General features: G+C 43.1%; 1 protein-coding gene across 1 annotated transcript in view; it reads right to left on the bottom strand.

Moving 5' to 3' along the window:
• Nucleotides 1-27,640, bottom strand: part of STK32B (serine/threonine kinase 32B) — a 364,152-nt gene that overhangs the window by 227,776 nt on the left and 108,736 nt on the right. Inside the window, exon 2 of the mRNA XM_024119534.2 lies at nt 22,254-22,309. Within this exon, the coding sequence (XP_023975302.1) occupies nt 22,254-22,309 (56 nt within the window). The remainder of the gene's footprint in view (nt 1-22,253; nt 22,310-27,640) is intronic.

Raw genomic sequence — 27,640 nt, 5'->3', positions numbered from 1 at the left:
ACTGAACTATTTGTAGTGAGGTGGATGGACCTACAGTCTGTCATACAGAGTGAAGTAAGTAAGAAAGAGAAAAAGAAATACCGTATGCTAACACATATATATGGACTCTAAAAAAAAAAAAAATGGTTCTGATGACCCTAGGGGCAGGACAGGAATAAAGATGCAGATGTAGAGAATGCACTTGAGGACATGGGGTTGGGGGGGAAGGGTAAGCTGGGCCAAAGTGAGAGAGTAGCATTGGCATATATACACTACCAAATGTAAAATAGATAGCTAGTGGGAAGCAGCCACATAGCACAGGGAGATCAGCTCGGTGCTTTGTGACCACCTAGAGGGGTGGGATAGGGAGGGTGGGAGGGAGACGCAAGAGGGAGGGGATATGGGGATATATACATGCATATGGCTGATTCACTTTGTTATACAGCAGAAACTAACACAACATTGTAAAGCAATTTTACTCCAATAAAGATATTAAAAAACAAAACAAAACAAACAAGAGTAAAAAAACAAAAAATAAAAGAAAAGGTATGGCTGGGATCCCTTAACTTCCTCCTCTATAAACTGAGGGCTTGAATCTATTTTCTAAGGCATCTTAGAAACACTCTATGTTTCTCAGGAACACAGAGCTGGACTCGGGGTCTGGAGAGCTGGGCTCTGCTCATGGCCCTCTTGCACGTATCCCTGGCTCCTCTGCCCTTGCTTCTTCACTGGCCAAGCAAAGCAGGTAGCAATGGCTGACTCAACCTGACCAGGGGACAGAGAGGCTAAAATGAAAAAAAGACCGAAGACAAGTCTAAGGCACTGAGTAGAGACAAAGGTCTGCTGGGAAGTCTCAGAGACACAGAAAGAGTTTGGGTTCTCGGGTCACTCTGAGCGGGGCTTATATTCCAATTCTTTGCTGTGCAACCACCCTCTCTGAGCCTCAGTCTACTCATCAGTAAAATGGGGGTGGCATGTTCTTGCTCCAGGGGCTGTTGTGAGGACATGGGAGGGGATGCTGTGAAGGGCATGGTGTGGTGCTGTCATGTTGGAGGTACCGAATAGAGGTGAGTCTTCTTTACTTCCCATAGGGTTATGGACATTTAATGCTCCCGGGACAGCGGCGTCTCAGCAAATGCAGTTATTATTGTGATTACTGGCACTGTCATCACAACCATAATTAAGGACTTATCTGAAGGCAGGGCAGGGTTCTGGAAGGGAGGCCTGCTTCCCAGGACACAGGGTCACAGATATCTCTGGCCCCATGGCTGGAGCTTGGGGTGACATTTCCTACTGACTTGCCAGGGTAGCTTGAGCCAACCCCTTCATGTTGCAGACCCAAGGAAGCTGGGACACTTGGGACCAGCCCCCAGGCTCTCTGTCAGGCAGGATGATTGTGGCACAGGGAATGCAACGCACAAAACCAAATAGGAGGGGACAGGCAGGCTGTAGTCCTGGTTGAACAGTTCTGACCCCCTCAGCTTGTGACGGTGACCTTATTTGGTTAAAGGGTCTTTGCAGATATAATTAAGTTAAGGCTCTCAAGATGTGTCATCTAGGATTAGGGAGGGCCCCAAATCAACCGGTGTCTTTATAATAAGAGAAAAGAAGGCAGAGATTGGAGAGATGATGCATCTTTAAGCCAAGGAAGGCCTAGGATCGCCACAACCCCAGTAGCCAGGAGACAGGCCTGGGACAGATCCTTCCCAGAGCTTCTGGAACAGTGGAGAATAAACCTCTGCCGTTTTAAATCACCCAGTGTGTTAAAGCAGCCACAGGAAACTAAGACAGTCTGTAAATGTCCATCATGGCCATCGACTTCTGGCTGACCAACTCAGCCAGGCACCTTCCTGTGCAGTGGATTCCATCTGAGCCCCGCAGGTCTACAGTCAGGTGTCCATGGAGCCCAGCAGAGCGTGTGGCCCACACAGGTGCCCAGGAAACGTGGGCTGGTGGGGAGCTGAGCACACTGCCGCCTGGGACCCAACTCTGAGCCCTGAGTGCATTAACTCCCAAATCAGCGCCCGGGACTCCACATTCCAGCCCGATCCCCTGGCCTGTGTCCTCTCCCCCTAAGTCCCTGTGACCAGAGCAACTTCTGGTACTTAGAGTTAGTGCTTGAGATTTCAGAGGCAGGAACATTTCACTGTAACAGCTTCGTCACCAGCAGCGTCTCCTCGGCTCTGGTCTCTGCACGTGTCCTTCGGCCCAGTGGGAACTTCCCCAAAATGAAAGACTTGAAGCCCTGCAAGGGCTTTCTTTCACCTTCAGGAAGTGCTCAAGGTCTGCATCTTGTCATTCAAAGTCCTCCGCGCCTCCGTCACCTCTGACAGGCATGTGTGTGCTGACACCACACAGAGACATACATACCATACACATACACACACACACCACACACACATATATACACATACACACACATACATACACGCACCACACACGCACACATCCCCTTCATGCCAGCTACCTCACCCCCCTTAGAATTTCTCCACCACCACTGCTTTCTCCCCTTCTCACTCCCTCCCTGGCCCGTGTCCCCCTCCCTCCCGCTCACCCACCAGCTCTGTCTCTGCTCATTCGTTACTTTCTGTAGGAGGCTCCCTTTTATTTCAGACGGGCTGCATCATCAACAGCCTTCCCAGTGGGCTCCCATAGCCCCTATTTCTACTGTGCTGCTTCCTACACTGGATCTTCCCTGTTTACTGACTGACAGGCAGACCTCAGGCACCACGAAGGCAGGAGCCATGCTGCCTGGTTCCCTATGGAACCCCGAGCTTCCAGAGGCTCAGACATGTGAACTTGTCACCTTGGCCCCTGACTCCCAGCACGAGCATGTTCTGTTCCCTCTGCTTAGAATACCCTTCCTACAGGCCGTCCCCTGCCTCACCCCTGGCGGGCATCACCATCTCCTGACCTGAGGGCCACCCTGACCTCCAGGCCTGAGCGGGAGTCCACAGAGGAGCTGGAATTTCAGTTATGACAAGGCCCACCAGGCCCTGTGTGCTCGAGGGAGTGCATCAACAGCCTTCCCAGTGGGCTCCCATAGCCCCTATTTCTACTGTGCTGCTTCCTACACTGGATCTTCCCTGTTTACTGACTGACAGGCAGACCTCAGGCACCACGAAGGCAGGAGCCATGCTGCCTGGTTCCCTATGGAACCCCGAGCTTCCAGAGGCTCAGACATGTGAACTTGTCACCTTGGCCCCTGACTCCCAGCACGAGCATGTTCTGTTCCCTCTGCTTAGAATACCCTTCCTACAGGCCGTCCCCTGCCTCACCCCTGGCGGGCATCACCATCTCCTGACCTGAGGGCCACCCTGACCTCCAGGCCTGAGCGGGAGTCCACAGAGGAGCTGGAATTTCAGTTATGACAAGGCCCACCAGGCCCTGTGTGCTCGAGGGAGGTGGGGTCCTCGGTGCCTGCACTCACAGCAGGAGGGCCTGTCGGTCCTCCCAGCTCTGAAGCCCAAGGCGACGACGTGATGGAGGGAATCTGCTAAAACAAAAGCAGCATCTCAGCCTCCTGGGCTCAGGACAGGTGTTCTAGAGGGAACGTCAGCCCTCCTCACCAACAGGCAGCTCTGCCCACATCCTGGGAACCTTCAAAACAGAAGAGGCGGGTCCCAAGTCGCCCCAGGGCTCCTCAGCAGGTCAGCACACAGCCCTTTCCACTAGAAATCACAGTTAATGAGGCAAGGGATGAGCAATTTGGCCAAAGCCACCCAAGCTGCTGACAAGCAAGCACCCAATTAACACTCCTCATCAGTCTAATTCAATTAGGACCTGATGTTATCATTATTAATTACAATTTATTGGGACAAATAAATAAATGCTAGCGAGCATGGATTTCAGGCGATTTGCCGTGAGAATGGCACGTGTCAAGCACACTGTGCATCAGGAATTTGGGAATTGACCCCAATTCAGCAGAGAAGGGGTAGGGATGCGTGTTGAGAATCCCCATCACGCCAGCATCTGGTGGTCCTCGGCCGGATCTTACCTTCAAAGCACTGATAACCTCGGTTCTGTGGCACCCCCAGAGGTCTGCGAGGGTCCTGGGATGCTGTATTTTGTAAAAACTCCCTGGGGGGAGTCTGATAAGCAGGCTAGTTGAGAATCACTTTGCTGGATTCTTCAGGAAAGTCCTTGTCTGGCTGCATCTTCAGTGACCTTGATGGTCAGGACTGTAACCCTCACTTTTCAACTCAGGCAAGCCAAGCTCTGGGGGGACAGGTCACCCCAGAATCAGAGAAGCCAGAGCTGTGCTGGTAACCCAGAACTGTGTGGGTGCAAAGGCTGGCTCTGCCCTTCTGTGGACCAGCCTGGATGCCCTTTCTCACCTGACTCAGTTGACCTTCTCTGTGCTGCCCACCCCACCCCCAGCTTGAGTACACTTAGCAGATGCTGTTGATTGATGCACAGCTATAGTGCGACATTAACGGACACTGGTTATGCTTCCAGGAGCAAGATTCTGGGAAACAACCAATTTGGGGAAAAGCAAAAAAGAAAAAAAAAATCAAGATTAAATAAGGTCACTAAAAAAGAGTGATCATGCTGGGTACTGCTGTTCAAATATCCTTATCTGACAAGAAGACTATCTTTGGCAGACAATGATTGTTAACTACCCAAATGCATCCTCCCTCTTCTTCCTTTTTAACAGGACAGTTTTCTTCAAGGAGGCAGTATGATCCATTAAATACTCATTTGCAGCCAGAAGTAGCCATAGTTCTTGCCAATGAAATATTAGTCTGCTACTGGCTTCTTAGAAAAGTCTTGCTTTCTGAATAAAAGGGAATAGCTACAGATGGTTCCACTTTTCTCCCCTTTGTCATTATTCTTCTCCTTTCTACCTTGAGCACATATGTAATGTCTGGAGCTGCAGCAGCCCCTTGTGACCGTGAAGCTACAAACATCTCAGAGTTACTGAACCTGTTATCATAGTGCCACCTACCTTCAGACTTCTTGTTATGTGAGAAAATAAACCCTCTTTGTTTAATCCACTGTAAGGCAGATTTTCTGTTTCTCACTCCTGAGAACAACCCCATCTGATACACAAAGTATACGATGATGTTTCGTGGCACAGAAAGTCCACGTGGGCTGTGACCAATGGTGGCCTCACTAGAGTGATCAAAAGTTAGCTTCAAGAAAAATACTCATTTAGATGAATATTTCAGTCAATAAACATGTGTGAAATGCCTGTCATGGTCCTGGCACTATGCTAGCCATGAAGATATGACACTGCTCTAGGAACTCAAAGTTCAATGGGATAAACAAACAATACTCAAAAGTGAAAGACAAAGTCGCTCACTTCAGGTCACTGGGCCCTACATGGCGTGGCCCCAAGTCCCCTCTAATTCCATCTGTTACTCTCCTCCCTACTCACTTCCCACCCTGGCCCCTGTGCCATTCCTGTGTCTGCCATGCTCTTCCCCACGTGTCCAGTCTTGGGTCCTCACCTCCTTCAGGCTCTACCCATGAATCACCTTATCCCATAAGTCATCCCTGAACTCCGTGTGTGAATGAGCTAATCCCTCCTCAGTCCCCATCCTCCCTCCCTGGTTCCTCCATGACCCTGGCCAACTCCTGTAACAGCACATGCTTCTTGGTTTGTTTGTTTTCCCTTTGTCTGTCTCGCCCACTGTGGTGTAAACCCCATAATGATAGGGATTTTTCTCTCTTTTATTCACTGCTCCCTCCTCAGTGACTAGAACAGTGCCTGGAACATCTAGTTGACATCTGTGGATGGCTAGCTGGAGAAATGGATAATTACTACTTAGGAAAGAACAGTGCTATAGGATAGGTGAGCACATGGGACTAAGGGACCTGAGAAGAGGGATCCTAACCAGGATATGGGATCAAGGAAAGGCATTCTGGAAGAGGCTGCATTTGAACTGTTTCTCAGTCATCAAGGGTTGGCTTCATGAGGATGGAGGTGTAGGAAAAGGGGGAAGGAAGTGCATTACCAGGAGAGCGTACAGCCCCTCTCTAAGTACAGAGAGATGGAACATGCATGGTGCATTTTAGCATGTTAGTAGTGTTCTCAACTTCCCCATCTGTAAAATGGGGGTAGCAGTGTACTTACTTATCTTAGTGGGTGGTTGTGAGGGTTACATGGTAAGCACTTACTAAATTATTGATTATTATTGTGATTATGATCATCATTCATACATGTACTGAAGGTAAGACCAGAGAACGTTGTAGAGATGTGCAGAAGTGGCCCAAGAAGGAGCTCAGGAACAATTTCACAATTATTTGGTGTGATGGTTAATTTTATGTGCCAGCTTGGCTGGGCTATGGTGCCCAGGTATGTTGTCAGACATGATTCTGTATGTTTCCGTGAAGGTGCTTTTAGATAAAATTAATTTGTGATGAATTTTAAAAGGTGGACTTTGAGTAAGCAGATTGCCCTCCACGTGGGTGGGCCTCATCCAATCAGTTGAAGGTCTGAATAGAACAAAAGACTAACCTCCCCCAAGAAAGAGGGAATTCTGCAGCAGATGACCTTTGGCCTTTCACAGCAACATCAGCAACTTCCTGGGTCTCTAGCCTGACAGCCTATCCTGCAGATTTTTAGACTTGCCAGCCTCCATCATCATGTGAGCCAATTACTTAAATAAATCTATCTACATCTATATCTATATCTACACACCTCTTTTTAGTTCTGTTTCCCTGGAGAACATTGACTAATACATGTGGCAATGAGCTAGCCAGGATCAGAAGTCAGCACCTGATTTCAACTTCTCATGGGCCCAGGGAGTCACTAAGGCCACCAGTGCTGGGCATCTGGAAGCACAGGAAGCTCAAACTGCTTGGTACTTGATTCTAAACTATTTGTCCACAGTCAGCATAAAAAGAGACAGCAGCATGGGGAGACATGCCTTGATTGGGGCACAGCCCCATGGTGTGTCCAGCTATGCTCTAAGCCAAGCCAGTCTCTCCTTAAGATGCTAAGAAACAGTGCGCCTGTCCCGCGGACGCTTCATCTGTGAGTTCTGACCTGTTATCAGGTGATACTCCCTGGTGTTCACCCTGAGACAGTGCATGACAGACATCATGGAGATCATGGCAAAAGATGAGGTGACAAAGGTGAGTGAGGAGCAGGTGACAGATGGCTTTGAATGACATGTTTAAAAGGTCAGTGTTGCAGGTTGAATTGTGTTTCCCCAAATCTGTATGTTGAAGCCCTGACCCCCAGTACCTCAGAATGTGCTGCATTTGGCGATAGGACTTTTAAAGAGGTAACTGAGTTAAAATGGGGTCATAAGGGCAGGCCCTAACCCAATTGGGTTGGTGTCCTCTGGCCTCCAGAGCTGTGAGACAATCACTCCCGTGGTTTAAGGACCCCAGCCTGTGGGATTTTGTCACATCAGCACCAGCAGACCAATACAGTTGGCTTTTGTCCTGAGGGCACTGGGGAGATACAGAAGGGTTTAAAAAGTGGATCCTAGGTATACAATTGCAAATAAATGAATAAAGGAAAGAACATACGAACAAACAACATGGAAAATGTGGGTTTTGAGGGGGAGGGGAGTTCTTTCTGGCAACAGGGTAGAGGAGAGTTTGGAGGTAATTCCAAGAGGTGACCGTGTGTTTTATAAATAATGTCACTGCTTACGCACATAGTTTCCCTCTGGAGTCATGAGGGACATCGCTTTGTCAGGAAACGCCAAAAAGTAGTGACGGGGGCAAGGGTCCAGGACCAACCTTGGTGCTTTCTGACACCTTTAGTGCTGGAAATGTATCTTTTAGGGTGAAGCAAGGTTGAGACCACTTTATAGATGTAAAAAGGCCAGGGAAGGCTCATCCAGAATATGAAATGAGACGTCACTGTTGGAAAATGGGAAACGCAAATGAGCAATGACGTCTGTTAAATTGGTCAGTAATGGATCATTTGCTCTGGCCTATGCTTGAAAGCCATTCGCGAATGAGCCTGCATTTCCTGTGATATTTAGCTCTTAATAAAGTGATCCCTGGGAGCCAGCAAATTCCTCCAACCTATGCCTCAAGCCAAACATGGACTAATTAATATGAAAGGAATAAATATTTCATTAAGATGAAATGGATTCCACCACTTATAAAAGATGTCTGCATGAACAGTAAAAGCTTCTAGTAAAAGTATCATGTTTAAGAATTCTAAAAATGATTCTTACATAAGAATAACAGCTCACTTTGGAAACACAGAGAAGTTAGGTAACTTGCCCAGAGTCACCTGGTTGACCAGAATTCCAACTCAGCTCTGTCAGACTTGGAGGCAAAGCACTCTAACCATTTTGCTATAAACTGATTAACTCTTGCATTGTCCTGAAAAGAGCAAACATATATTCCAAGTCCCTGCTTGTGGCAGACACAATGTTGGCTGGGCATCTTACACACATTTGCTGCCATGGCCCCATTACTAAGTCTGTCCCTGCCACAGGACCTTTGCTTCTGCTGTCCCTTTTGTATGTGACGCTCTACCTCCTGGATCTCCACATGGTCTGTTTCCTTCTTAGCAGTTAGGCCTTGGCTTAAATGTCTCCTTCTCAGCAAAGTCTTCTCTGTTGCCCTCTCCTCCAAGGAAAGCAGGCTTACCTTCCCAGGTCACTGCACTATGCATTTCCTGCAGAGCAACTATCATTATTGAAATCGTGGTTGGGTATTGTTTGTGTATTTGTCTCCCTTACTAAACTGTCACCTTTATGGCATCAGGGACCTCGTACATCTTGTTTGCCACACCATCACAAGTACCTAGACTAATGCTGGGACAGAACAGTTGGCATAAACGTTTACTGTCTGACTCAAAATCCTGCTATGCTTTCCACCATGCTACCCTTATCTTAAAAGATGAAAAAGCTTTCCAAAGACTACATTTTTAAAGGAAAAAAACACTAAGTCAAATGTTTCTGAACATTCAAACTTATAAACATATATATAAAATCGAATCTCTACTTAATTCCAAAATGGGTTTGTTGCAGTCTGGGCACTAAATTGGTTAGTCTGCTATTAATCAAAAATTTTTTTCACACTATGAATTCACATGCAGATGTGAAAATCTGGAATGTGGAATGAGACAGCTAATAATATGCTTGCGTGTGGAAATGATCATCATTGCATAATAGAGTGTAGAGTCTGGAATTATCATCTGTGCAACTCTTGCTCAATTTTATCCAGACTCTTCCTTTGAGGGACATAAAGAGCTATTATCATATAAATCTGTGCCACTTTTTGCTGTTTTATGTGCAGACTGCCTCTGGCTATTCCATGAATTTTAATTAACTCTGTTTATTTTGCTTCAACCCTATGACTCTCTAAGCACGGGGCCCATTTGCTAATCCAAGAAACACACTTATGAAGCAAACTTCTCAGAAAGTTCTCCCAAAGGTATCTTCCTCCTTCCCTTGAAAATAATTAAGCCCTGTTGACTTCAAAGTTGACTCAGAGCAGAACACTCCAGCCTGGACTCTCTCTGCTGGTGCAGGAGCAAAATGTGCAATGGCTCAACCAACGAAGAGGTCAAGAGCAACCTGTGGGAGGTGGAGAGTGAGGCAGGAGAGAGGTGGAAATTAAAGGGGTATTTGTGAAAAATTAAGAGTTTGCAGCAGGGGAAATAGAGAAATTCTCCTCAGGACCCTAACCCAGAGGCAGTCAGTATAAACCAGTCAACTAACTCTTATCAGTTGATTGGTTAATTGTCAAGTTTTTCATTCATTTATATAATATGTATTCATTCAGTTAATTATATAGAGCATATATGTCATATGTATCATATGCACGTGTATATGTAAGTATATATTATATATGAATATAAATAAACACACTGCCTAGTGGATATGTATATATGCATGTATTTGTATGTATATACATGCATATATATGTGTGTGTAGATATACATATATAGTGCTTTGTGGGCTTACATATATATGTATACATATATGAGTGTGTATATGTATCTATACAATATATGGTGGGTATATGTATATCTGCCTATATATAAACTGTTTAGTGGGTGTGTATATATATATATATATGTATATATGTATATTTACTGCTATATGCAGATACATATACATGTGTTTATATATACTATATGTATGTGTATATACATGCATATAGATATGTGTGTTATGTTTATATATATATGTGTCTATGTATACAGCTTACTAGGTGTGTATATATGCATATTCATATGCGTGCTCATATATATATATATACTGCTTAACGTGTGTATACATGTATCTATATGCTGATTAGTGAGTGTGTATATGTATGTGCATTAGGCATATATGTATGTGTAAATATACATATGTGTGTATATGTATTATACTTTATACATATAAATTTACTTAGTAGGTACTGGAGATACAACTGTGAACAATGAGGGAACATTGCTGCCCTCAGAGAGAGCTTATGTTCTGGTGCATGAGACCAACAACTAAGAGGACAAATTAATAAGCATGTAATGGAATTACAGGTAATGACAGGTGCACTGAAGAAAAGGGGACCAGAAAGGGTACATGGATATGAAATGCTTGGGGTGGAGTCAAGTGGGGTGGATATTCAGAGAGGGCCCCCACTGAGGGGACATTTGAGCAGAATTCTGTATGGTATGAGTGATCCTTGCAGAGTTCTGGGGGAAAGTGATCAAGGCTGAGGGCACAGCAAGTGTAAAGTTTCCAAGTTAGAAATAAGTTCAGCATGCTCGAGAGATGAGAAGAAGGGCTGAGCGGAATGAGTAGGAAGATGGAGGGGGTAGAGAGAGGTGTCAGCAAACTAGGCATAAGTCAGGTTGCTGGGCCTTGTGGGCCAGCAGAAGAGGTTGGCATTCATTCTGAAAGCAGCAAGCATGTGATCCAATCCATGCTTTACCACATCACTGGCTGCTATGTAGACCAGGGCTTTCCCTCTTCTTTCTCTCTCCCCCTCATCCATTCTCTAGGTAGCATTTATTGAGCCTTTACCACCTTCTGAGCACTAAGCCAGGTGCTGATGGGACTGGGCAGGTGAATATGACCAATCCCAAGCTTTCAGGAATCTCACACTCTGAGGGCAGAGGCAGCTGAGCAAGCTGAAGACCATCCTTTGGCAAGATGTGCTGTGACAGATGGAAAGAGGAAGCTAAGAGAGCCAGGTCTTCCCCTGATGCACCCCTTCAGGTATACCTAAAACTTTCCAGAACCCACCACATCACCCAGGGCCAAGAAGTCATGGAAGGTGTTTTAAAAATGCCAACCATATGTCAGGTCTGATGTTGGAGGCTGCATGGTCTCTGCCCCTTATTTTCACAGTAAGATCACTCAGGGCATTCTTTATAAGTCTTTATTTGCCTTCATTGTACAAAGGTATTTTTGTTCAATATAGAATTCTGTGTGTATGGTTCTTCTCTTTTATCACTAGAAAGATACTGCTCCATTGTCTTTGGGCTTACATAGTTTCCATTTCTTAACACAATGTGTCCTTTTGTTCTCTGGTTGATTTTAAGATTTTCTCTTAATGGTTTTAAACTATTTATTAATTGATTATGATGATCATTGATGATGTTTTCCTTGTGTTTCTCTTGCTTGGAGTCGGTTGAACTTCTTGGATTTGATTTTATCATTTTCATCAATTAAAAAAAATTCAGCCACTATTTCTGCAAATATATTTTATATGCTCATTCCTCCTTCTGGGACTCCAATTACACATATGGTAAACTATTGCATTTTGTTCCATAAGTCACTGAGGCTCTGTTAATTTTTTTTCCTCTATGCTTCATCATGTATAGTTTCTACTGCTATATCTTCAAGTTCGCTAACCTTTTCTTCTGCACTGCCTAATCTGCTGCTAATCCCATCCAATGAATACTTCATTTCATATATTGTAGTTCTCATTTCTCTAGGTTCTATTTGAGTGGTTACCAGAGGAAAGAGGGGTGGGGGGAAGGGAAAGAGAGGAGAAGGGAATTAAGAGGTACAAACTACTAGGTATAAAATAAATAAGATACAAGGATATAATGTATGGCACAGGGAATATAACCAATACTTTATAATAACTTTAAATGTAGTATAATCTAGGCACATATCAAATCACTATTTTGTACACCTGAAACTAACTTAACATTGTAAATCAATAAAAATATATAAATAAATAAAGTAAAATTGCAATGTCCAGTGTCCAAAAAAAATTACCAGACATGCAAAGAAGCAGGAAAATATGACTCATAAGCAGGAGGAAATCTAATAAAGACAAACAAACCCAGAAATGGCACCAGTTATGAAATTAGTAAATAAGCATTACTGATCAAATTATTTAAACAATTTTAAACAAAATTTAAAAGAGCTATCACTAATATGTTCTGTATGTTCAAGGATTTTAAGGAAAATGTGAACATAATAAGGACAGACATGGGCATTCTTGTTTTTCAGAAGAGGAAACATAGGTTTGCAGAAGCTTTATGACTGGTCCAAGTTCACATAGCTAGAAACAGCAGGACCGGAATCTGAGCCTAGGCCTCCCCATCTAGAAAGCCCATGCTCTTTCCTCTATGTTACGTTACTTTCCAAACCAAATGTCCAGCGTTTTTGGACACTGATGGACACTATCCCCCTGACCCCCATGGTCTCCTGCTGATACACGTGTGACTAAAGCTAGTTTCAACCTAACTTCTGTATTTGGGAGGAACATGTGGAAACAAAACAGGCTGTGTGTGACAGTGGGGTCCTCTCCAGGCTTCCGACTCATCATATGTAAATGGGGATAATAATGCCCAGCACACTGGGCTTTTAGGGCAACAAGGATGGTAAGAGGGGTCCAGTTCCTAGGACAATGACTGTGAGTTTCTGATTGGTCAGGACTCTAATCCAAGTTGCAAATACTGGGAACCCAACATGATCTTGCATAATCAAAACAGGATGCCAGCTCCTGTAGCTGGTAAGGACAGTGGATAAGGCTCACAGGACTGGAAGAGCACAAAGGCAGAGGCACTGATGGTACCTACCCATGTTCCCTCTCTCCACACACCTCAGGATGCTTACTGTGGACACCTGTGACTCTCCGCTGGGGACCTTCTTCTGCCCTGGATGGGATAAGCCTAAAAGTGCAGGAGAGGTAATGCTGCTTAAAGCAGCCCTCCATCAATCAGGGAACTGTACATAAAAACATCAGCTTCTCGGACCTTCGGCTGCCTTCAAGGCAACCTTGGTGTTGAGTTCCAGAATGGAGGTGAGTCCAAGGGCCTCAGTGGTGAGTGGCTTCACCAAATGCCCATCCTTGGCTGCCTTGCTTTCTGGGTCTCATTCCCTCTCTCTTTCAGGTGTTTCCTGGGATCACCTTCCCCCAAAAAACTGCTGGCACTCAATTCTTTGTCTCAGTTTCAGCTCCTGGAGGAACCCAAGCTCAGACAGTGCCCAGCAGGGCCAGGACTGGGGTCCAGCAAGTGAGGGGGCAAAATGTAAGGAAGCAATGTCAATCTGCATTTGGAGGACCCTGGGAGGAATGCCTCCTTAAATTTTCACTCCTGGTGCCTTGCTTGCTCACCCCAGTCCTGACCCTACTCAACAGGAGTCCATCTCTCCACCTGCCTCTTACATCTGTTTGTTTCTTCACTTTGGGCCTCATTCTTTCCTTTTGCAGAGAGACTTTCACCTTCACCAGTTGCTGAGAAAAATGGTCACCAACTCATGCAGACCTGTTTTCTTACAGTACATCATTAATGAGAGGGTGAGAACAAGCCTTTCATCTCTGATTCTGTGGAAGGATTATGAATGGCTGGGCTTGGGTCACACAGCCACTCCTTGGACCAAGTACCAGTCTAGCTGAATATGGCCCAAGTGGTTGGCCCAGCCAGGTCACATGCCCATCTCAGAAGGTGAGTGAGGGACCATAATAATTGACAGTCCACGTGGGGTGGGGGAGGTGTTTTCCAAAGGAAAGAGATGTTACTGTGATAAGAAAGGGGACCAAAAAGCATGCTGAACAGTCAAAAACAACAGCTACTACAGTCCACTATGATTCTCCATTCTCTTTCCTTTTTACAGATGAGTAAACTAAGCTTCAGGGTGGCTAATTCACTTTCCCAGGTAGCCACAACTAGTACATATCAGAGTCAGTCTGCTTCCCAAATCTAAAGTGTTTCCACTGAGATATGTAGAAATTAATCTGATGTGCCTCAACTGTCCTAAAATTCAGTCATAAATGGGTTATAAAAATTTTCAGTGAATTCTTGCTAAAATCAATGGATTGTCTGCAGCTGTTTACTTTGGTGCAACACTGGGGAAGCACAACTTCCTCCAGAATGAAAGTAAAACGAGATTTCTGTGAATTCACATGTGCTTTTTCCTGATAACCAAGGCTACTGTCATACTTTAACAATGAAATGTCTTTCTTGAAAACTCTTAATAAATGTCAGATATCAAACCTGCCAAAGGCAGATAGCAAAGCCAAAATATCCATTCAATATTAGGAGGGTGGTTTTCTTCATCTTAGTCCAGCCCAGTTCCACCTTGAGTCTCATAATAGTCATACAGACTCATCTACACTTACCATGAAAGGCAGCGATTATTTGGTATTTTGACCACAACAAAGCTATGTTCTATTGCCTTGAAGTAAACTAACCTCATCCTGAATACTGGATGTTTGTGTACATTTTACATGAATTGGGGTGTCATCAAGAAATTGCTACAACCTAAAGAGGGACTTAAAACTAGATCCTCTATAAAGCTTGCATTTTTTTCAGAACATCCATTATAACCATAGCTTTAATACATTTATGCTCTGGAATAAAGGTTCTGAGAGCCAAGCCAGCAGGCAAACAGCAGCACAGATGTAGGCAGAAAAGGAAAACAAAACTTTTAAGGATGGTGACAGGATATAATCAATTAATAATTCATGAGGGCACATGCTAACAGATTTGGTAGTATGACAGGAAGGGGTGCAAAGAGCTCAGGACCAAAATCATCATTGACATGAGGGTAAAAGTGATATGCTTCTATGTGGTGCCAATTGTGTTGTGGATTTTAAAAGTTGCTTCCATTTTCCTTTATCCATGAAATCCTCAACATAAGAGACAACAGAAAGTAAAGATTTAACAGAATTTTAAAATCTTTTGTTATTGTTGAAGTTCAGCTACTATCCATAGAGACTAGAGGCAAACTTCCTAAATTCTCTGGGCCACAACTCCTCTCTCTGAAAAATCCAGAGAAGGGGAATCTCAAACGTGGCACATAAACTCTGCCCAAATCTCTGGCTGACCCCTAAGGACTATAAGAGGCAGACTATAAGCAATACAGTGAAGAAGAAAAGACTACGCTTTGTGTGTCTGCCCAAGAGGCAGAGTATGCAGTGTAAATCCAACCAAGTTAACTGCTCATTAAAAATATATTTTCAAAGAAATACAATGCAATCCAAAGTCTATACAACATAGCATTGGCAATATCCAGAATGCAACCCAAAACTATTCAACATATAAAGAACCAGGAAAATGTAACCCATCATCAATGGAGGTGAATCTTAAAATGACCCAGATGTTGGAATTAGCATAAAGGACATGAAAACAGCTCTTATGACTATGAATATGCTGCATGATATAAAGGGCAATATGACAGAAATAAATGAAAACATAGGAAATCTAAGCAAAGAGAGAGAAAATATTTTCTTTTAATCCAGAATTTCCACCTAGGCACATCATAGTCAAATTGCTGAAAGTCAAAGATTAAAGGAAAATCTTGAAAGGAGAGAGACGAAAGTGACACATTACTATCAGATAATAATGATTCAAGTCTAATGACGTCTCATCAGAAAGCATGGAGGTCAGCTGACAATGGTACAAAATCTTTAAAGCAGTGAAGAAAAAACTGTCAACCCAATAACTTGTATCCAGTAAAAATATTCTTTAAGAAAGAAGGTGAAATAAATACATTTCAGATAAAATAAAATTAAGAGAATGCATTGACAGGAGACTTGCACCACATAAAATACTAAATAAAATTCTTCAGGATGACTGGAAAGGACACCAGAGGGAAATTCAGACCTTCACAAAAGGTATGGGTAAATATCGAGCACTATTTTCCTCCTAATTTTTTTTTTTTTTTTTTTTTTTTGTGGTACACGGGCCTCTCACTGTTGTGGCCTCTCCCGTTGCGGAGCACAGGCTCCGGACGCGCAGGCTCAGCGGCCATGGACCACGGGCCCAGCCACTCTGCGGCATGTGGGATCCTCCCGGACTGGGGCACGAACCTGCTTCCCCTGCATCGGCAGGCGGACCCCCAACCACTGCGCCACCAGGGAAGCCCCCCTTCCTAATTTTTTAAAAGCCAAAAAACTATACATACTTTAAAATAAATATATATTTTACACATATATTATATATTCATATATTTCTATACATTTAAAGCAAAAAACTATAATATTGTATTGGAGACTTATAATTTAAGAAGCTGTAATACATATGACAATTATAGTATAATGGTTGACAGGAGTGGTAAACAGACCTATATGGTTGCCAGGTTTTTATATTTTATGTGAAGTATAAAATATTAACTCTAAGCAGACTGTGAAATAAACTGAAGATGTGTATTATAATCCCTAGAGCAACAATTTTAAAACATAACACAAGGAAGTACAGCTATAAAGTCAGTAGATAAATTAAATGGAGTTCTAAATATTCATTTAATCCAAAGCAAAACAGGAAAAGAGAAACAGAAGAACAAAAGAGAAAGAGAACAAGAGCAAATAAAGGACTAAAAGAGATTACCAGGTGGATTTAAAGAGAAGCAAGACCTAACTATATGCTATCCTCAAGAGATTTATGTCAGATATAAAAACACAGATAGAATGAAAGAAAAAACATGGAAAAATATATGCCATGTAGGTTGGAATGACTATATTAATCTCAGAAAAAATAGGCTTCAAAAAAGATTATTAGCAGAGATAGAAAAGTTTATTTCACAATGATAATAAGGTCAATTCATCATGAGGCCATAATAACCATAAAACTGTATGCACCTAACAACAGACCTTCCAAGTATAAGAAGCAAAACTGACAGAATTAAAGGAAGAAGAAGCAACTCCACAATCAGAGTTGGAGACTGTATACAACCATCTCAGAAATGGATAAAACAACTAGATTGTTAAAATCAGTAAAGACAGAGATTGAGGAAGGAGGCAGTTCAAGATGGCGATGTAGGAAGATCCTGAACTCACCTCCTTCTATGGGCACAACAAATTTACAGCTACCTATGGAAAAATTCCTTATGAAAAGGATCTGAAAACTAGCTGAACAGCTCCTCCACAACAAAGGATAAAAGAGCCACATCAAGATGGGAAGGAGAAGCAGAGATGTGATCTTGCCCGAAACCCCACGCCCAGCGTGGTGACCTGAAATTGGGAGGGGTCTCACAAATACAAAACTTCTTCCTGAGGAGCCAGGGGTTTGTACTCTCATCTGGCATCCCAACCCTTGGGACCTGCACTGGTAAGAAGAGCTCCCAAAATGCCTGGCTTTGAAAACCAACAGGACTTACATCCAGAAGAACCATAGGGCTGTAGGAAACAGGGAACGCACTCTTAAAGGGCTCGCACACAGACTCACTTGCCCTGGGACCCAGCACAAAAGCAACAGTATGAAAAGGTCTAGACCATATGTGAAGGAGATTTATTTACTAATCTTAAAGCATCTGCTGGAGGGGCAGGAATCTGTTGGGACTCTTCCTTGAGACAGAAGCCGGCAGGTGCCATTTTTGTGCTCTCTCTCCACCTTGTCAGTCCCAGTGTACATGCCCCATCCTCATGCCACTTCTGCAGCCCTGCCAAAGCCAGTTGGCACATGCAGCCCATACAGTGTATGCCTCTTGAGCACCTGGCTCTGGTGTCCAGGGGGGATTGTGTTTTGAGACCCCATGGGTCTGAAACAATCAGAGAGACTATTCTTGGCAGGTTACCACACTCCAGTTACTGCACAGACAGCTGACTGTGATGCACCCCCAGTCTTCCTGTGAAAAAGCCCTATTTACCTGTCTTGAAGTTTCAGCCTGATGGACAGGCTTCCAGTTTTCCATATGTCTAGAGGCTATGGAAGGTCTAGGGGATATCACCTTTGTGCTCTCCCTTGACCTCACTACAGCTCACTGGTACCTCCCAGAAATGAAATCAAACACTCATCTGGAACCCCGATATTTGCAACTTCACTAATGGGACACCTGTAGATCACCTGGTGCGGAGGCCAGCAAGGTTTACAATTGCATTTTCACAGTACTGTGTATACTTGCATACCTTAAAAGCTGCTGCCTAGTTTCTAATCAGCCTTAAATTAAGGACTAACTGAGATCCCACCCTCTGGAACACTCACAAGTCTTCAACAACTGCGAATTACCAAGAATAAATCAGGATGCTACGACAATCACAATGGTTCAAAATATAACCAAGAGCTAGGGCAAGGTTAAACAAGAAGGTTCATCTCCTTCACAAGGCCACTACTTCAAGACTGGGAAAGATAGCTGTTTTGCCTAATACATAGAAACACACAGAGAGTCAAGCAAAATGAGACAAGAAAGGAATTTATTCCAAACAAAAGGAAAAGATAAAACCACAGGTTAAAAAGAAAAATTTTAATGAAATGGAGATAAGTAATTTAGCTGAAACAGAGTTCAAAATGTTAGTCATAAAGATGCTCACTGAACTTGGGAGAAGACTGGATGAACACAGAGAGAACTTAAACAGAGATAGAAAATATAAGTAAGTACTAAATAAAAGTCACAGGGCTTCCCTGGTGGCGCAGTGGTTGAGAGTCCGCCTGCCGATGCAGGGGACAAGGGTTCGTGCCCTGGTCCGGGAAGATCCCACGTGCCATGGAGCAGCTGGGCCTGTGAGCCATGGCTGCTGAGCCTGTGCGTCCGGAGCCTGCGCTCCGCAATGGGAGAGGCCACAACAGTGAGAGGCCTGCGTACCGCAAAAATAAATAAATAAATAAATAAATAAAAGTCACAAAGATGAAATATACAATAACTGAACTGAAAAATACACTAGAGGGGTTCAATAGCAGACTACAAGAAGCAGAGAAAGAATCAGTGATCTGGAAGAGAGGTCACTGGAACTCATTCAAATAGAGCAGCAAAAAGAAAAAAAAATTCAAAAAGTGGAGATAGCTTAAGGGACCTATGAGACAACATCAAGCAGAATGACATTTGCATTATATGCGTCCAGAGGGAGAAGAGAGAGAAATAGGCAGACAACTTATTTAAGGGAATAATGGCTGAAAACTTCCCTAATCTGGAAAAGGAAACAGACATCCAGATTCAGGAAGCCCAGAGAGACTGAAAAATACACTAGAGGGGTTCAATAGCAGACTACAAGAAGCAGAGAAAGAATCAGTGATCTGGAAGAGCGGTCACTGGAACTCATTCAAATAGAGCAGTAGAAAGAAAAAAAAATTCAAAAAGTGGAGATAGCTTAAGGGACCTATGAGACAACATCAAGCAGAATGACATTTGCATTATATGCGTCCAGAGGGAGAAGAGAGAGAAATAGGCAGACAACTTATTTAAGGGAATAATGGCTGAAAACTTCCCTAATCTGGAAAAGGAAACAGACATCCAGATTCAGGAAGCCCAGAGAGTTCCAAACAAAATGAACCCAAATAGACCCACACCGAGACACATTACAGTTAAAATGTCAAAAGCTGAAGCTAAATCATAAAGGCAGCAAGAGAAAATCTTGTTACAAACAAGGGAACCCCCATAATACTATCAGCAGATTTTTTTGGCAGAAACTTTGAAGGCCAGCACTGCCTACCACAGACTCATTTCAGATGTAAGGACACACACAAACTGAAAGTGAAAGGGTGGAAAAAAATGTGTCATGCAAATAGAAATCAAAAGAGAGCTTGGGTAGATATACTTATATCAGACAAAATAGACTTTAAAACAAAGACTAATAAAAGGCAAAGATGAGCATTACATAATGATAAAGTCATCTCCAGCAAGAAGATATAACATTTGTAAATATTTATGCACCCAACATAAAAGCACCTAAATATATAAAATAAATATTAACAGACCTAAAAGGAGAAATTGACAGCAATACAATAATGGTAGGGGACTTATAACACTTATAACAATGGAAAGATTATCCAGACAGAAAATCAACATGGAAACATCAGCCTTAAATCACACTTTAAACAAGATGGACTTAATACATACATATTGAACATTCCATGAAAAGCAGCAGAATACATGTTCTTCTCAAGTGGACATGTAACATCATCCAAGATAGATCATACATTAGGCTACAAAGTAGTCTCAATAAATATAAGAAGATCAAAGTCATGTCAAGTATCTTTTCTGACCACAATGGTATGAAACTAGAAATCATTTACAAGAAGAAAACTGGAAAAACACAAATATGTGGAGACAAACAACATGCCACTGAACAACCAATGAGTCAAAGAAGAAATCAAAGGAGAAATTTTTTAAAAATACCTTGAGACAAATGAAAATGGAAATACAACATACCAAAATCTGTGGAATGCAGCAAAAGCAGCTCAAAAAGGGAAGTTTATAGTGATAGAGGCCTACCTCAAGAAACAAGAAAAACCTCAAATAAACAACCTAACGATAAAGCTAAAGTAACTAGAAAAAGAAGAAAAATTGAAGCCCAAAGTTACCAGGAGGAAGGAAACAATAAAAGTCAGAATAGAAATTAATGAAATAGAGACTAAAAAGACAATAGAAAAGATCAATGAAACTAAGAGCTGGTTCTTTGAAAAGATAAACAAAATTGACAAGTCTAGCTAGACTCACTATGAAAAAAAGAGAGAGGGCTCAAATACATAAAATCAGAAATGAAAGCGATAAAATTACAACTAATACCAAAGAAATACAAAGGATTGTAAGACACTACTATGAACCATTATATGCCAACCAATTGGACAACCTAGAAGAAATGTATAAATTCCTAGAAACATGCAATCTTCCAAGACTGAATAATGAAGAAAGAGAAAATTATGAATAAACATAATTACTAGTAAGGAGATTAAAAACTCTCAACAAACAAAATCCAGGGTCAGACAGCTTCACTGGTGAATTCTACCAAACACCCAAATGTTTAATACCTATATTTCTCAAACTCTTCCTGTGGAGGAGGGAACACTTCCAAACTAATTTTACAAGGTCAGCATTACCCTGAGACCAAAACCAAACAAGGACACCACAAAAAAAGGACATTACAGGCCAATGTACCTGATGAATATAGAAGCAAAAATCCTCAACAAAATATTAGCAAACTGAATTCCACAATAAATTAAAAGGATCATCCACACTATTCAAAGTGACATTTATTCCATGGCTGCAAGGACAATTCAACATCCACAAATCAATCAACATGATATACCACATAAACAAAATGAAGGATAAAAATCACATGATCATCTCAATAGATGCAGAAAACCTTCTGACAAAATTCAACATCGACTTATGATAAAAACTCTCAACAAAATGAGTATAGAAGAAACCTCAACATAATAAAAGGCCATATATGACAAGCCCACAACTAGCATTATACTCAACAGTGTAAATAAAGCTTAATGTTTTTTCCCTTTAGTTCAGGAACAAGACAAGAATGCCCATTCTCACCACTTTTGTTCAACATGTGTAAATCTTGAGGACATTACGCCAAGTGAAATAAGCCAGTCACAGAAAGACAAATACTGCATGATTCCATGTACAGGAGGTATCTAAAATATTCAAATTCATAGAACCAAAGACTGGAAAGCTGGTTGCCAGGGCTTGAGGGGACGGGGACACGGGGAATTACTAATGGGCATAAAGCTTCAGCCAAGCAAGATGAGTAAGCTCTAGAGATCTGCTATACAGTGTTCTATGTATAGGCAACAACAATACATATGTTGTACACTTAAAAATTTAAGCCGGCAGATCTCATGTTAAATAATTTTTTAAAGTGCCTCCATTGCAGGAAAGAGCTACTGCTGGCCATCACATAAATTTGCGGGGTTTTTTCCACTTTCCTTATTTAGATCCTCAAGGAAGAAATAGCATTAGCAATCTTGAAATAATTACCATAGTAATTCACCTAAAGCAGGACTGCTGTAATTTAATTTTCAGAATGAAATTACAGCATATCCAAAGGAAACTATTCAGACTTCCTTTCACATTTCAAATTTAGCAAATTCAAATCTTTCTGTCAAACAGGAAATTCCCAGTGCCCAGCAATCAACACAAAAACAAACACACAAAAATGCGCATAGGCATAAGCCCAGTGGTCGGAACTTTCCTATTTTATTAATGAAATTTGTTAAAATCCATCATTCTTACCTTCCCAAAACTCCCTTTACCAATGGCCCGTAGGATCTGAAAATGGTCAAAGTTGACTGTAAAAGAAAAAAAGAGAAAAACAGGAATAAGTCAGATTTGTCAAACCTTGTTTTGGTTCTTAAATGTCCTTACCTGCACACCTACCCATTTATTTCAAACGGCTCCTGGTTTATCTACTGCATCATATTTGTCATGGCAGCACTCCACCACTGAATGGATACTTCTCAGCATATTCCATTTCCCCTCCCAGCACATATATTTGGCAGTTAACACCTCACCATATACCTAGACACCCACAACCATATACACCTATATGGTATATAGGAGGAGAGACATCTTTTGGACCAGAGGGAAGGCAGAACAGAGAAAAACTTGGATACTTGGATTATCAAATTCCTGTACCTGCTAATCCCTTTGCCAGGATGACCTTTCCCTACTTCTAGCTCCTGTCATGTCCATCAAGCACTCTTACCTTACATACTCAGACATCAGCTCACCTGCCTCAGTATCCAAGGAGTTAATCCCACCTCCATTATGGAACCTCTGGACCCCCAAGTTTCATGACCACATCATGGTCCTTCCCTGCTTGGGTGTCTGTCTAACCACTGATATCATGAGCCAAGAGGATGAGGATGATGATCCCACACCTTCTTCCTGGTATTGCCCTATCTCATGCCTCCCTTTCATCACGTTTCTTGATGGGGCTCCCCATTCTTGCTACCTCTACTGCCTTGTTCCACTATGGCTTATACCCCATCCCCATAGCACAACAGGCCAACAATGTATGGCTATGCCACTCGAGCCAATGGACAACTTTCTGTGCCCCTTCTACTTGGCCACTCTCTCTTTCTCAAAACCCCTGCATGGCTTCAATGGAAGCGCACCCTCTCAATTTTCCATTTCATGCATCAGCCCTTTTGCACATGCATCTTTGTCCTCCTGGCCATTAATTACTGGACTCCAGCAAGCCTCCATCCTACAACCTTCCTCTCCTCACTGGCTCCAAAGGCTTCAGTCACCACCTAATGGCCAATGACTTTCCAGGATGTGCGTACCGATTGATCCTACCACACAGAAACTCCTGGAGGCTTTGGAGCCACCTTGACGTCAATGGGTCCAAAATGGAACCTAGGAGAGGGTGTGGAGAAAAGGGAAACCTCCTCCACCATTGATGGGAATGTAAATTGATGCAGCCACTATGGAGAACAGTATGGAGGTTCCCTAAAAGACTAAAAATAGAACTACCATATGATCCACCAATCCCACTCCTGGGCATACATCCAGAAAACATGAAAACTCTAATTCAAAAAGACACATGCACGCCAATGTTCATAGCAGCACTATTCACAATAGCCAGACATGGAAGCAACCTAAATGTCCATCAACAGATGAATGGATAAAGGAGAAGTGGTACATATATACAATGGCATACTACTCAGCCATAAAAAAGAATGAAATAATGCCATTTGCAGCAACATGGATAAACCTAGAGACTATCATACTAAGTGAAGTAAGTCAGACAAAGAAAGACAACTATCATACGATATCACTTATATGTGGAATCTAACAAAATGATACAAATGAGCTTATTTACAAAACAGAAACAGACTCACAGACATAGAAAAGAAACTTAGGGTTGTGAAAGGAGAAAGGGGAAGGGGGGAAGGATAAATTAGGAGTTTGGGATTAAAAGATACACACTACTATATATAAAATAGATAATCAACAAGGACCTACTCTATAGCACAGGGAACTATATTCAATATCTTGTAATAACCTATAATGGAAAAGAACATATATATATGTATGTATATATATGTATATATATATGTGTGTGTATATATATATGTATATATATATGTATATACATACATAGGTATATATACACACATATATATATAGGCTGGTGGTTGCCAAGGGGGAGGAGTTGGGGGAGACGGATGGTTTGGGAGTTTGGGATGAGCAGATGCAAACTAGTATATATAGGATGGATAAACAACAAGGTCCTACTGTATAGCACAGGGAATTATATTCAATATCCTGTGATAAACCATAATGGAAAAGAATATGAAAAAGAATATATATATATATATATATAAAACCGAATATACACCTGAATCATTTTGCTGTACACCTGAAACTAACACAACATTGTAGATCAACCATACATTAATTTTAAAAAATAATAAAAGAAACACGGCCTAGGAGGAGCGGTTCAACATTCATTCGACCTCACAAGCTCAAAGCCTGGAACTCATCATGGACTCCTCTTTCTCCCAACCCCACATCTAATCCTTCACTAGGTTAGGTCCATTTCACCTCTTCACTGTCTCTCCCATTCATCCACCCTGTGGCCACCCTCTGGTCTAACCCACATCGTCACAGTGGCCTTCCAACCACCTCTCTTCAGGAGGGGGATCTTCTTGCTCATCCTCTGCTTACGCCCCTCCAATGGCCCTTCCATTGTTTTCAGGGAAAAGAGGCAATTCCTCCCCACGGCCACGAGGCTACACAATTGGGCCCCTGCTACTTCTCCTGTTTCACCTCCTACCATGCTCCTCACACCCACTGAGCTTCAGATTTGCAAGCTTTCTTTCTGTGCCTTGAGCAGCCATTCCCCCCACACCTTTAATGCTCCTTTCTTGGCCCTACACTTGTTAACTCTGCTTCCTCTTCATTCTTCTGCAAGCAGAGAAGGCTGCTCTGATCCTTCAGCTTAAGTCTGCTCCCCCTATTGTATACTCTCACAGCACCCTGGGACTTTACTCCAAAAGACATCATTCTGTGTTATTTTACATGCATTTGATTAAGATCATTGATCCTCCACTAGACTCTAAGCTCCCTGAGGTCAAAGGCCATGTTTGTTCTTCTACTGTATCCCTACAGCTAGTACGGCGTTAGTACACAGTCGTATTTGACAAATATTCATCAACTAAAGGAATGATTGAAAGCAGATCCCCATATTCATGACGCCAGACACACTTCCTGGTGCTTAATGAGTATTCGGTAAATATTTCTGAATTAGATTGAATTACGGCCAGTTTCTAGTAACTAGGAAAGACATGCTATTTACAAAAGATGAAGTGAACTGATTAGTTCACTACATTATGGGGGCAAGGATGGGGGAGGTGAATGAACACAGTTAGTTCCTCGTGCATTCAACTCACCACCACCATGGAGGATAATTATGTTGAACTGTGTCCCTGCCAAACCAGCGTCAGAATCCAGTGCGCCATCTAACACCTAACGTGCTTAGAATAGAGAGACAGGGTTAACGGTTAACTTTGCAAAACCTTGACCTAGATTGGTTTCCTTTGCGCATAACTTGCCAGGGAAAGAAACTGGGAAGAGAGAAAGCAATGGGCTGGGACTGCACTTGTGATGTGACCAGCAATAAGCTAGGAAATGCACATATCCTATCCCAAGCCCCCAAGGTCCCGGGAGGCAGGCACCACTGTTGGCATTTGACAACTGCCCTCCCCACCAATTAGCAATAAACATCCCCACTTCCCTGAAGCCTCCATGCTGCTTCATGCTGCCCTGTCCCCGTGCTGTTATGTCACCTGCTTGGAAAGCCATTCCTCCGACACCCTTTATTTCAGGGAAAACTCCTACCTGCCCTTTGACACACAGCTCACATGTTCTTTTCACTCATGAACCTTTCCCCCACTGCCAACAAATCACTTTCTCCTTAGTGCAATAGCAGAACCTTCTGCAGACATCGGTCCAGGGATCAGAAGACCCCAGCCTGGAGTCAAACTGCTTAAGTCCATAACCCAGCTCTGCCACAGTAACGCTGGATGAGTCACTCAGCCTCTATGTGTGTCATGTACCCCGTCTGTAAAATGGGAGCAATGGTGCCTACCTTCCATAAGAGCATAGAATGGTGCCTGGCACACAACACATTTTCAGAAAGCATTAGCTATTTGTGTTGGGGATGAGGAGCCATCCTCCAGCTCCTCCTCTGGGTTCTAGCAGGGATATTTCAGTGAACATCTGTGGCCTCTTGCCCCATCAAAGGTGGTGTAAGTTGTCCACGTGGCGAGCTGGAAAAGGAACTGCACTGGTGTATTTCTGCTTGTCCTGCTCTCTCTCTGGAATCTGTCTGTCTTCAGGGAGCAAGCTTTTCCTCTGCTCCTTCTTGCCAGAAGCTTTTCAGGGCCAGGCACTGTGTGGAGAGGTCTACGGGGTCCAGAGTCGTTGCTGAACAGGTGGGTGAGCCTGGCTAATTCTGGGCTTCAGAATCACGGGGCCCATTGCTGCTGCCCTCCTGGGTCAACCCCACCTAGATCCCTTCTAGGGGTAAGGCTTGGTTCTCCACTGGCCTCCTCTTTTGTCTTGTCTCATAACTGGAAGGGGTTTTAATCAATGAGCAACTTGGCAAATGCCTAAAGCTATTACTGTTTTAATAATTAGCGTTATAATATTGTAAATAATCTCACTCATCCACAACCTCTACACAGAAATGTGTGTTCATGGGGGTGGGGGTCTAACATAATGTACGAGGCAAACAGGTACTTATTTAACGTTTATTTGCTTACTGGACTAGATTGGATTTAAGTGACTGAGTGTATGGCCTGGGTTTTTCATTTATTTCGCATCCCCCTGACCTGGTGTACTGAGACTTACATAACAGTGCCTCCATGAATACACTGTGAATAAGGGAAGGGTTTACACTTGATTGATAAGCAGATTGAAATGACTTCAGTTAATGAGAGTCCCAGGCCAAAGATGGCTCCTAGAAATCACACTGTCACCTAGGGCTGTTGGCCCAGAGCAAGAGGAGTTGGCTGTGGGTATAGGAGGGGTGATTAGTGGGTTTCTTAGGGTGACCATCTGGTCATGGTTTGCCCGGGACCTTCCTGGTCTTAGCACTAAAGGTCCTGCAACCCTGAGAACCCCACAGTCCTGGGAAAACTGGGACAATTGGTCACCTGTAGGTTTCTAGATCATCAGCTGTCCCACCTGAAGAAGTCACAAGCACTGACAGAGCTGGCCGGGGGACGGGAAGGTGAATTCTTGAAAAGCAGTGTTTCGTCAGACCACCAGACACTAGGGTTGCCAAGGGTGACACTGTAATAAGTACACTGTTAAAGTAGAAACAGGCAGCACATTGCCAGCCAGAGGCAAAGCCAAGGGGGTGCCAGTGAACTCACACAAAGGCTCCACAACAGTGACGCCTGCCTGGAGGGCTGTCACACAAATGACGAAACGACACACGAGCCATTAAATAACTGGTTGCCTGCCCAGCCAGGCCCAACTTGCCCTTCATCCTTGATCAGGAAACCTCAGATCTGTTAGGGAGCAGTGTGGCCGGCCCCAGACAATGAGTCACAATTGATCAAATCCAGTGAGCCCATCAGGATCCCCTGGAGGCTTGTTAAGAC

The sequence above is a fragment of the Physeter macrocephalus genome, chromosome 7 (assembly GCF_002837175.3).
Source record: "Physeter macrocephalus isolate SW-GA chromosome 7, ASM283717v5, whole genome shotgun sequence".
NCBI lineage: Eukaryota > Metazoa > Chordata > Mammalia > Artiodactyla > Physeteridae > Physeter > Physeter macrocephalus.
This window is presented reverse-complemented; position numbering and strand designations above follow the sequence as displayed.